Source organism: Bombina bombina, chromosome 1 (genome assembly GCF_027579735.1).
Source record: "Bombina bombina isolate aBomBom1 chromosome 1, aBomBom1.pri, whole genome shotgun sequence".
In the NCBI taxonomy this organism is placed as follows: Eukaryota; Metazoa; Chordata; class Amphibia; order Anura; family Bombinatoridae; genus Bombina; species Bombina bombina.
In genome coordinates this window covers 441296582-441309755 of record NC_069499.1, presented here as the reverse complement: position 1 = coordinate 441309755, position 13174 = coordinate 441296582, and the positions used below count along the sequence as shown (strand labels likewise).

At 37.2% G+C, this 13174-nt stretch overlaps 1 protein-coding gene across 1 annotated transcript in view; it reads right to left on the bottom strand.

Annotated features, from left to right (window-relative positions):
• Positions 1 to 13174, bottom strand: part of CERS6 (ceramide synthase 6) — a 766179-nt gene that overhangs the window by 102345 nt on the left and 650660 nt on the right. Inside the window, exon 7 of the mRNA XM_053712833.1 lies at positions 1502 to 1630. Within this exon, the coding sequence (XP_053568808.1) occupies positions 1502 to 1630 (129 nt within the window). The remainder of the gene's footprint in view (positions 1 to 1501; positions 1631 to 13174) is intronic.

The following is a 13174-nucleotide window of genomic DNA, read 5'->3' as shown; positions in this document are numbered from 1 at the left end:
AAGCTACCTTCTCAGAGCTGTCCAAACTATTTAAACGAATCATGTGTTTATTTGGAAGTATATCTATTTGTGAAAAATGATTCTCAACTATGAACTTTAACAAATCTAAAACCAGGTCTAGGCTAACTGATGCCCGTCTCCAGGCTGTTCTCAGGGTCTCAACTGCTTACTCACTAAAGGCAAACGTGGCTCATCTAACTCAGAGCAAACACTGCCAAGCATCTGGCAGTAAGTAGTGGCTGCAAGCAAGCACTAAGTACTGTGTATATAGTTAAATTTTGCTTGAAAAGTTTGAAATTTTGGAAGCGACCCTCATGGGAGAAGAAAACCTGACCAGTGGCCCCAAGGTAAATTGAGTTGTTTGAGACCCCTGCTCTAGGCATTAGCATAAGTTGTTTAGCAATTAATCTTTGTTTTTGAATTTTCTTGAATTCACACTCATATGCACAATGCATATTTGTATACATAAAGAAAATATACATATAAAAATACACAGAGAGAATATCCAAAAAGAGGATTAAGATCAAACAGCAATTAGAAATTATTTAAAGATCATACAATAAGTCTAACACACTGAGCTGTGCATATACACACAATGATTTATTACTATACAACACTATACAATAAGTCTGACACACTGAGCTGTGCACATACACACAGTGATTGATTACAATACACTATACAATAAGTCTGACACACTGAGCTGTGCACATACAAATAGTGATTGATTACTATACACTATACAATAAGTCTGACACACTGAGCTGTGCACATACAAACAGTGTTTGATTACAATACAACACTATACAATAAGTCTGACACACTGAGCTATGCACCACACACACAATGATTGATTAATATACGACACTATACCATAAGCCTGATACTCCAATGTTAAGTCTATGGAATTTTCAACTCTACCCCTGTTTTTTTAAATCTCAAATATCTCAAAAACTTCTAAACCTAATCACTCCAGTTTTGTAATGATTCCCAGTCCGGATCTAACTACCAAATTTCAGAAAAATGTCATTCCACTACAAAGATATGAGCATGTGAAAAAACAAAATTCATAATAGAAAGCAGTTCTGAACTATGGGGACACGACCGATACCCATAATATATACTTATATATGCATATCTTATTGAAAGAAATACTGTTTTATTGCAGAAAGATTAGTCACATGATCAGACCATGAGATATAAAGTAGGTAGGCTGTTTTTTAAGGATCTTTTATTTTAAATTGGAAAGACAATGTAATCTTGTAGTAAATGTTACTCATCTCACTGTAGACACTAATGGATTATTGTATATTATAATTTAAATAAACCAAGAATACTGCAAAAAGTAGCATTAGAATATGGTCATTTTCATGAAGAAGAAATAAAAAAACCCAAAATGTAAACTAAAAATACTGTGTATAGAAACATAATAATAAAGAGAAGTACAGTCATTTCTGATACACAGGTGCAGGATAATATAGTTAATTTGCACTTATCTTACCTCTAGTAGGACATCAGCCATGTCATGTAGACACATCACCAACGTACCTACCCGCACCATATTATTTACATAGGAAAAGGTAATCAAACAAATTGTCGCAAGGTGATGAAGCAGCATAATGCCGAAGTCCTAAAAATTAAAAAAACACACATTAAAAAAACCCCCAAAGCTTAACGAAGACCAACATGTAATATAGAAATACTGTTTATTAGTTATACAGTAATACAGGACATTTAATACCTTGAGATGTTTATGTAAAATGTTTAGTTATGTATAACTATATACTTTCATGTTATATATTTATTTTGCCCCTTTTACATGTAATTTAACTCTTAAAATTATGGATTTCATAATTATCAGAACCTGACGAGCACTCTGCAGACTTCACAAGGCTTACCCTGCTACAAATCTTTCCCTAATTGGATTTAGCTAACAAATGCAAGACAATGCACTTTAAACTAACACAATGACTGTGGCTACCCTTCGTGTCTTCAGAATAAAGCCCAGATTGGCTCCTCCAAATAAGGCAAATGAGGGGTGGAATTTGGCTACTGAAAAACATTTGCAGCAAACAAAAAGTAAATTTGTTTTTACAACATTTAGACTTGGCTTTTGCTTTATTGTATAGCAAGGCAACAGAAATGTGTTTTAACCCTTTAACGACCAAGGGCACTTTCTACAAAAAGTGTCAGTTAAAGGGACACTGAACCCAATTTTTTTCTTTCGTAATTCAGATAGAGCATGAAATTTTAAGCAACTTTCTAATTTACTCCTATTATCAAATTTTCTTTATTCTCTTGGTATCTTTATTTGAAATGCAAGAATGTAAGTTTAGATACTGGCCCATTTTTGGTGAACAACCTGGGTTGTTCTTGCTGATTGGTGGATAAATTCATCCATCAATAAAAAAGGGCTGTCCAGAGTCCTAAACCAAGAAAAAAGCTTAGATGCCTTCTTTTTCAAATAAAGATAGCAATAGAAAGAAGAAAAATTGATAATAGGAGTAAATTAGAAAGTTGCTTAAAATTGCATGCTCTATCTGAATCACGAAAGAAAAAAACATTTGGGCTCAGTGTCCCTTTAAGGACCAAGGACGTGCCTGACATGCCCTCTGGGGTTTCCAGCCGCATTCAGAGTATTGCAGTGATGCCTCGATATTGAGGCCTCCTGCAATACCCTTTTTTAGGCACCGATGTAGAGAGAGTGCATCGGCCAGCAATAGTGACGATCATTGGTGGGTGGGAGCCATAGCAGGCAGTTCCGGCATCCAGTTCCTTTAGTGCACGCGAAGGTGGTAGCGCGTGCATGATTAGTGCTGCCAGATCTCTGCATTAGATCACGTAACCCCAATGCTGCCAGATCTCTGCATCAAATCACTTAACCCCAATGCTGCCAGATCTCTGCATCAGACCACTTAACCTCAAAACTGACAGATCTCTGCATCAGATCACTTAATTGACCCCAGTGTTGTCAAATCTCTGCATCAGATCACTTAACCCCAATGCTGCCAGATCTCTGCCAATGCTGCCAGTACCCAAGATGGTGGCAAATAGGTGGAGGGGGCAGGGTTAGAAAGCTGTTTGAGGGGGATCAGGGAGGTTATGGGGATCCAACACTACATAATAAATATATTAAATAATAAATTAAAACAAAAAGGCCTTTTATTTTAGTACTGGCAGACTTTCTGCCAGTACTTAAGATGGCGGTGACAATTGTGAGGTGGGGGAGGGAAGAGAGGGATCAGGGATGGGGTGTGTCAGCTGGGAGGCTGATCTCTACACTAAAGCTAAAATTAACCCTGCAAGCTACCTACAAGTTACCTAATTAACCCCTTCACTGCTGGGAATAATACAAGTGTGGTGTGCAGCGGCAATTAAGCGGCCTTCTAATTACCAAAAAGTAATGTCAAAGCCATATATGTCTGCTATTTCTGAACAAAGAGAAGCATTTACAACCATTTGTGCCATAATTGCACAAGTTTTTCGTAAATAATTTCAGTGAGAAACTAAAAGTTTGTGAAAAAGTTAACAATTTTTTTTATTTGATCGCATTTGGCAGTGAAATGGTGGCATGAAATATAACAAAATGGGCCTAGATCAATACTTTGTGTTGTCTACTAAAGACAAATATATACAGTACATGTCAAGGGATATTCAGGGATTCCTAACAGATATCAGTGTTACAATGTAACTATCGTTGTAGATGTGTAACAGATTTTGGGGGTCAAAGTTAGAAAAATTGTGGGGGGGTTTCATCACATAATAATATGTGTGGGTACAGTAAATGAGTAAGAGGAAAACTACAGCTAAACACTGCACAAATGTAAAAATAGCCCTGGTGCTTAATGGTAAGAAAATTGAAAAGCGCTGTGGTCACTAAGGGGTTAATTGCATGCCATTTACTGTCCATTTAAGCCACTTCGGCAGGAAGACTGTGCCCTTTCAGTGACCAATATTACAATTGATACACCATAAGTTCAAAAATATTTAACAGGACAAGTCACTCACCTAAAGCTCCAAGCTACAAGGGAACATTTTGTTTTAAGATTTTTTTCTTATGTATTTTAGTAAGTTATGTGAGTCAGTTTTCAATTAAGACACACTATAAATTCAATATCACTAACACCCAAACTAGCTATCATTCACCTAATGTTCTAAGCTACAAAAGCATAGAATGTACTAGAGACTCTAGGTATTGCAGCCTACACAGACACATTATAAAGAAGTTCAACAGGATTTGAAAACAAGTATTTTTCCATATGTTTTTTAGGGTTTGGGAGTGTGCATTCAAACATTAAATTATCAAAATAGACACATCATAAATAAAAAAAAAGGAAATTAAAGGGACTTGTACTCTAAGCTACAAGAGCAAAATATTTGCCTAGATTCTAATTTTACTGACTCACTTGTTATAATGACATAAGAATATATTAAGGTACATGATGCTAGAACACTCTGCCATTATTTTTTAACCCCTTAACTGCTGAACCCTATACAACTCTGAGCTGAGATGGTTTGAAATTTTTAGGTGCTGCTCATTTTTAAACTCTACTTTAGAGGCCATTTTCACAGAGAATCCCAGACATATTATATATTGTTTGAGCCCAGGGACGAAACTACAGGGGGTGCCGAGGTCGCAACTGCGACTGGGCCCCTGAGGGTGGGGGCACAGTTAAAAAAAACAAATTCTGACTACAGGGGTTAGTGTTTCTGTTTTACCCATTGGTGTGTATGTGTGTGTGTATGTGTGTATGTATGTATGTGACTGTGTGTGTATTTATGCATGTATGTGTTTGTTTGTGGAACCAGCAAATTACAGACCTTGTTACTACAGTATGGGGGGGACGGGGGTAAACAGTGTCACTATACAGTACCACTATATACAATATGGGGGGCTGGACCATGTCACAGACTACTGTGGTCACTCTATAAAGTACTGGGGTGGGTAGGGTCAGGCCTGACATCTCACCGGCAGACTACAGACTGTGTCACTAACTCACTATGTACAGTAGTGGTGGGTTAAACAGTACAGTAATAGGGGTCAGACCATCTCACAGATTGTGGGCACAGGGTACCTCCTTTTGCAGACATGCAATCTAATTCACATTTTTTTCTGTGTTAGATGTAAAAAGGGGGGGCTTATTAGATTCTTGCACCTGGGCCCTGTGGTTTCTAAGAGTACAAGGATGGAGGTGGCGCCTTACGGCAATCTGTCTCATGTAAAAAAAACACTTGTGTGATGTGATAGATTATACGTTATTGATGGATACAGATTATATCAAATATCAGGCAACAATGGCAGAATAAAGAAACAAAAAAAACAAATGGTGTCTATATGCTCATTGTAACACTGCGCTCATGGTAACAATCTAAAAATGAAAAGAGCAATATAAAGTCAGCAGGACAACACCAGTATTAAGAATGAATACATTTATTATAGTATTTACACTATTTAAAAGACAATATCATTGTGTGACTTTTGGACATAAGTATCGACTGAGTTCATAATTGATCTTCAACAGCTGCTACATTTTTGGTCGACACGTTGATATTTTTATTTTTATTTCTATTTTTTATGTCATATTTTTTGTGTCTCATTTTCTATTTTTTTATGATCCTTTTCCTCATCATTTTTTAGTAAATAACCACTAATATAGGTTATTATATCTACTAGCTACGTTCTTTTAATATTATTAATATTTGGTCAGAACACTGGTGTTCAATTCCTAGATCCTTATTTATTTTAGGCTCCTTTATCAATGATATTGTCCTTTAAATAGTGTAAATACTGTAATAAATTTATTCATTCTTAATACTGGTGTTGTCCTGCTGACTTTATATTGCTCTTTTCTTTTTTAGATTGTTACCATGAGCATTTGTTTTTTTGTTTCTTTATTCTGCCATTGTTGCCCGATATTTGATATAATCTGTATCCATCAATAACGTATAATTTATCACATATATCACATCACACACATGTGTTTTTTACATGAGACAGATTGCCGTAAGACGCCACCTCCATCCTTGTACTCTTGTTAACTCAATAATATTGCATTCATGCATTCATTGTGAGGAATGCAATCAGTGAGGTAGGCCATTCTGTTTCCACTAAGGCAATCATTTACACCATCTTTTCTTTGTCCCTGTGGTTTCTAGTTACGCCTCTGTTTCAGCCTCTTCTAAAATAAATGTACTATTATTACAGTGATCACCTATTAAACATCTATATAGCTGCTTTTTAAAGGGTGGTTCTGGGTTTTCATACAAGTGATCTTGGAGCTGTAGGCCTATCTGATGGTCTATTATAAGTGCCTTTTGAATTATGTATATATATATATATATATATATATATATATATATATATATATATATATATATAAAAAGCAAAGTCCAGTGTAGGAATGCACACCATATATTTAGTAGCAGCTGCCAGGGTGCAATGTCAAAACAGTATGTACTATGCAAAAAAGGCAGCACTCACTGGTCATTTGTAAGTAAAATTTAGCTTTTAATAATACAAAAAGTTAAAATCTTGGGAAAAACATGACGTTTCGATGCCTAACTGGCATCTTTTTCAAATGTCCCAAAAGGTAAATCCAAAGTGGTCACACCAGCTATGTGGTGTTCCCCATGAGTGTACTGACTTTTGTTTGGATGTGTGAGTGGCACCTTAGATAACATCTGTGTTGGGGTTGACGATCCAAGCATTGTTAGAGGAATTTTTAAACTAGTGTGAATGAGAAAAATTTAGCACAATCGGATAGATAATGGGCTTGATTTATCAATAAAGAGTGGACAGGGGCGTACATGTTCACCCCTGTCTGCCCCAGCTCTCCTCTGGCGGTTAGCAATCTGCTGCCGGTATTTAACATTTTACACGAGCGCTATTTTGTGCTCACGTGCAATCCGGCCCCCTGCCCATGCGCAGCTAATCATGTGCAGGTAGGAGCGGTCAATCTCCCCGGTTGGACGAGACCGGGGAGATTAAAATTCTCCACCTAAGAGGTGGAGAACCGGGTAGGGATGCAGCGGTCTAATGACCACTGCTTGATAAAATATGACTGCAGGTTCTCTTGTGAGAACCTGCAGTCATAGGAAGGAGAAGGGCTTGATAAATCGAGCACCATGTAGTCTGTGAAAAAGGTAATTAGTAGTTTTTAACTGAATAGAAGAGAGAAGAGTCAATTCACAAAAATAGTGTCACAAAGTTTGGAGAGAAAGAAAAATAGTGGTAAAAGAACAGTCAGCTAGATTGTGAGTTTTGCATTATGAGTGAAAAAGCATTGTTATGCTTCATAACGATGCTTTTTCACTAACACCGCTATTACAAGTCTTGTTGGTATAGGTGTATCGCACATCTTTTTGGCCGTCACGCAACGTCAGTACCGCACTTTAAGAAAAGTCATTTTTCAATGGGACTCCCATAGCACCAGTATTACGAGTTTTGCGGTGAGGCCAAAAAGTGAGCGGTACAGTCTAAAATTACAAGATCCGTACCACCATCTAAAGTCTGTAGTTATGAGTTTTATGCTACAAAGCTGTAACATAAAACTCATAACTTAACTGTCACAAAGTATACTAACACCCATAAACTACCCATTAACCCCTAAACCGAGGCCCTGCCGCATCGCACACACTATAATAAATGTATTAACCCCTAATCTGCTGCTCCTCATATCGCTGCCACTTTAAAAAAATATTAACCCCTATTCCGCCGCCCTCCCGCATCGCAACACTATTTAAATATTATTAACCCCTAATCGGCCGTCCGCCCACACCGCCGCTATAATAAACCTATTAACCACTTAACCGCAAGCCCCCCACAATGAAATATACTATAATAAACTATTAACCCCTAAACCTCTGGCATCCCACATCAATGCATAAATATATTAACCCCTAAACCTAACATAACCCTAACATAGCCCTAAGCCTAACACCCCCTAATTGAAATATAATTAAAATAAATCTAAATAAAACTTACAATTATTGCCTAAATAATTCCTATTTAAATATAAATACTTTATGGTATGAATAAAGGGTTTGGGAGGTGTATTAAATACCTGAGGTAAGTACTACACTGGAGGCGCTAAGTGTTTTCCCTGTATATAAAGGGTGGAGCTGCTGGAGTAAACCTAATGAGTATGTGGATATTACGCTCTAATATCTTCACACTAAATGATGGTATGTCCGAAAGATGTGGTAAACTACACAGCGCTGACCCCTATCTAGCACAAATGAATACAGTGTATTATGATTATGTACCCAAGCAGAGTGTTGCGTTACAAAGTGGTACACACTTGTTGTTTTCTAAGGTACAATTCTCTCTAAAGCTAATCAGCATTCGAGGTAATTAAGGATAAAATATCAAGAATTTGACATCATATAATTAATCACTAAATCATCGATTATTTCTGAATTGAAAGCGGAACGATATATTATAAGTTTATGCACCCAAGCGGAGTGCTACGTTCTGCAATAATACACAGTTGTTACACTATACAGTTAGAATAATTCTGGACACGGTAGGCATTCAGAGGGAATGGCAACAAAAATATCCAATATGGCAAATACAAAATGTTTTTAAACGAAAAACCAGATTATACCAATCAGATATGCAGATTAAATGTAACAATAGTCAATAAATAGAATCCTGGCAGATTATATCAGGTAAAAGTCCGTATATGAAAAGGCCAGTATTTATATTTACAATTTCATTGTGTAGACATTAGTTAAGAGGATTTGTGGAAAGTAGTTTGAATATGTGTCCGTATATAAACCAAAGCAGATCGGAGTATTAGCGTATTTGTACACAGCCAGGTGTCTTAAAATTCCATATCCTATTGCTGTCTCACAATCTACTTACATTCCGGGCCCTCAATCGTATGAGGTAAGGAGTGGGTGACGGTATGCAGTTAATGATGGAAGCGTCTTCCCCCGGGAGTGTAGATCCTTAACTTGTTCGTAACAGGAGCTCTCCCCCCTCCACGCGTCTGTTTTTGGCGATAGATTTATTCTCTCCTCCTCTCTCTCGTATGTTTATAATAAGAACGAGAAAGAAACGCACATAGTATAACTCCGTTTACAAGGTGCCGGATTTATTGAAATAAAAAGCAGGGGTACTCACAAGTAAGTCCTCAATCTATATGAGGTATCGTTACATGCCTACCGTGTCCAGAATTATTCTAACTGTATAGTGTAACAACTGTGTATTATTGCAGAACGTAGCACTCCGCTTGGGTGCATAAACTTATTATATAGCGTTCCGCTTTCAAATCAGAAATAATCGATGATTTAGTGATTAATTATATGATGTCACATTCTTGATATTTTATCCTTAATTACCTCAAATGCTGATTAGCTTTAGAGAGAATTGTACCTTAGAAAACAACAAGTGTGTACCACTTTGTAATGCAACACTCTGCTTGGGTACATAATCATAATACACTGTATTCATTTGTGCTAGATAGGGGTCAGCACTGTGTAGTTTACCACATCTTTCGGACAAATATAAATACTTACCTATAAAATAAAACCTCAGCTAGGTACAAAATAACTAATAGTTATAATATTGTCGGGGTTTCCGGAGGAGGAGCTCAAGCTGCACGCTGCTCCTGGTTTCATTGGCCAGCAAGAGCTAACTGTGATCACCGCTCCAGATCGAGATTAGCCCGTAACCGCTCCCACATCGGTTCTGTGGGCAACTACCACGCTGTGGACTACACCGCAGAGCTCGCCGGAAGCACCAACTAGCGGATACGCTACGACCCGCACTCAGGGCAACAGATCTAGGAACCACCTTCCTATCTCCAGTAAGAGAGACCCGGAGGACATCCAGCGGTTTCCCCCTCTGACCGCCACCTACCGCCCAAGTATTGCCTGGCTGATACTGTCGACGACAGGACCTGCACCCTCCTGGTAGGGTGAAGGGGTTCCATATTGCTGGAAAAGCTGCTACAAGCAACCCAGACTGCCGGAGGGTTGGAGTGTTTCTGCTGCGGAAAGATCCGTTGTTGTCACGCCTTACCTACCGGTTAGTTTTGAGGCGTGCTAACGAGCTGGCGATATTGGCCGACACGCTGTAAGGAGCTCATGGAGTGCGGAGGCAGGTGAGGCCTAGAGGCAAGGAGTTCAGCCACAAACGTTGCCCCAGGAGCGGGTAAGATTTTTACAAACATTTCACTACAGAACTGTAGGATACTTGGCTAAGGTGATTCCCCTGATGTACTGGTTCGCACTAATTTTAAATTTGTGTGTTGTTTTGTCCCCCTAGAACACGCTGGCACGACTGTCTAGATAAATAATTTGTTTCCTGCATAAAGTGCCCAGGAAATAATAAAGAAAAGGAAAACATATAAAGGCCTTTCTGGAAAATAGCAGTGTATTTGTATTTGTGTACTGCATATCTCTATCTTTACCTGAGGTGTTCCATTTTTGTAAAGGCTCAAAGGAAAAAAAAACAAACTTTCCTTATAATAATAGAAAGAAGAATATGCTTTAAAAGGACACTGTGAAGCTGGAGATTTCTTGGATTGCTGGAACTTATTAAATTTGTCTTTTGTTGATTTAAAGGTTAAAAGTCCTGGATGACTGGTCTATATAGCTGGTCTAGCGGCCAGACAGTTTAATATTGCAAGAATTAGGAATACTTTTTTTTCCATGTGTTCTAATCATAGGCTATTGGAAATTTATATGCTACATGTGTGGTTAATAGGAGAGAGATTTTCTCTGGTTTATTAATTATTTGTATAAGTTTATCTGTGATATTGGTAGTATTACAGCCCTACATAGGTCTAGAGTTTAATTAGCAAAATCTATTGCCCCTGGTTGGAATACAGATAGAGCAGGCTTTTTTTTTTTTTTTTTCCCTTTGTTGTCCTTTTTTCTCATTTTATTTTTTTTTCTCTCTCTTCTTTTTCATTTTTTATACACTCCACTACAACACGTACTTAGGTTGTAAGATTTGGCACAAACTTAGAGGGGCCTCCCCCCAGAACCACTTCACGCAAAGGGAGGAAGGAATTGTTATTTAAAGAAAAAGAAAAAAAAAAAAAAGAAAAAAAAAAGGCTCACTGCACTTATATTTTCACGTTATTATACTACACTATATAGACTACATGATATACTTTCATTATATCCTTATTGGTAGTATTATTGGTCTTTATTGTATACACAGGTAATTGATCACACTTACACATTAGTATTGTCTTATATACACTATTGGCACTTTCTCAAGTGTCTATGGATACATTTTGCACCCCGATCACTCAACACTCTCCTAAAATGCCTGCCAAATCTAGAGAAAAAAAAAAATAAGGGGGTCGACACAAGCTCTGATTTATGTGAAACTACTGCAACAGGCAATGATAATCAGACATTATTAACACAGTTTAGTAACCTTTTCTCACCTCAGTTTGAGATAATTAAAAAGGAGCTAAATGGTATATCAATAGAACTCAGCAACCTCAATTTGGAGGTGAAACAATTCACCTCCAGAATGGAGGAAGCTGAAAATAGGATATCCGACTTGGAGGATACAATTATTAAGCAAGAAAATATGCTAGCTAAGCAACAGTCTCAAATTCAGAATATGGAGTTACGTCTGGAGGAACAAGAGGATCGCTCCAGACGCAACAATATCAGGATACTAGGTATCCCTGAAACTCCAGAATATGATAACTTAATTGAGTTCACTTCTTCAACATTACCTAAAGCTTTAGGGTTCCCCCCACACGTTTTACCTCTGTCCATTGAAAGAGCACACAGAATAGGACCCAAAAGATACACAGAAAATGGCTCAGTCAGAAATAGGTTATGTATATTTAAATTATTGAAATTTCAAGATAAAATTTAAATATTGAGACTATACAGGAAATTTGATACCTTTACTATTGATGATAAGAAAGTTTTGTTGTTTCAAGATTTTTCCAATGAGACAGTACAAAAAAGGAAAGCCATGTCTCCTTTGTGCACAATACTGATTAACAAAGGTATAAATGCCCGTTTGATATACCCTGCTAAAATTATAGTGAATGAAAATGGTAATACGATTGTATTTTCTGAGGCTGCTAAAGTAAGAGATTACATTGAATCTAGAGAAGGATAGATGATGTTTGAATATTATCTTATCATTAAGATGGAGTCTTTTAATTGCGTTGTTAAGTCAGTTTTGTTTGTATGGATAGCGTGTTTCTTCTTTTTTCTCCTTTTTTTTTTTCTCTTCTCTCCCTTCCCCGCTCGACGCTCCGCCCCCCTCTCTAGTATAGGAATTAAGGAATACAGAGGACTTAAACACTTAAGAGGTAAGATAGATGGCATAGTAAGAGATCTTGTAAATAGAACAAGAGGATCGCTCCAGACGCAACAATATCAGGATACTAGGTATCCCTGAAACTCCAGAATATGATAACTTAATTGAGTTCACTTCTTCAACATTACCTAAAGCTTTAGGGTTCCCCCCACACGTTTTACCTCTGTCCATTGAAAGAGCACACAGAATAGGACCCAAAAGATACACAGAAAATGGCTCAGTCAGAAATAGGTTATGTATATTTAAATTATTGAACTTTCAAGATAAAATTTAAATATTGAGACTATACAGGAAATTTGATACCTTTACTATTGATGATAAGAAAGTTTTGTTGTTTCAAGATTTTTCCAATGAGACAGTACAAAAAAGGAAAGCCATGTCTCCTTTGTGCACAATACTGATTAACAAAGGTATAAATGCCCGTTTGATATACCCTGCTAAAATTATAGTGAATGAAAATGGTAATACGATTGTATTTTCTGAGGCTGCTAAAGTAAGAGATTACATTTAATCTAGAGAAGGATAGATGATGTTTGAATAGTATCTTATCATTAAGATGGAGTCTTTTAATTGCGTTGTTAAGTCAGTTTTGTTTGTATGGATAGCGTGTTTCTTCTTTTTTCTCCTTTTTTTTTCTCTTCTCTCCCTTCCCCGCTCGACGCTCCGCCCCCCTCTCTAGTATAGGAATTAAGGAATACAGAGGACTTAAACACTTAAGAGGTAAGATAGATGGCATAGTAAGAGATCTTGTAAATAGATCAAAATCTCCATTCTATCAACCAACATGCTTGATAAAATAGATAATCTTAAGATCCTTTCTTGGAATGTGGGGGGCATTACTAACCCTATAAAACGGAAACTTAT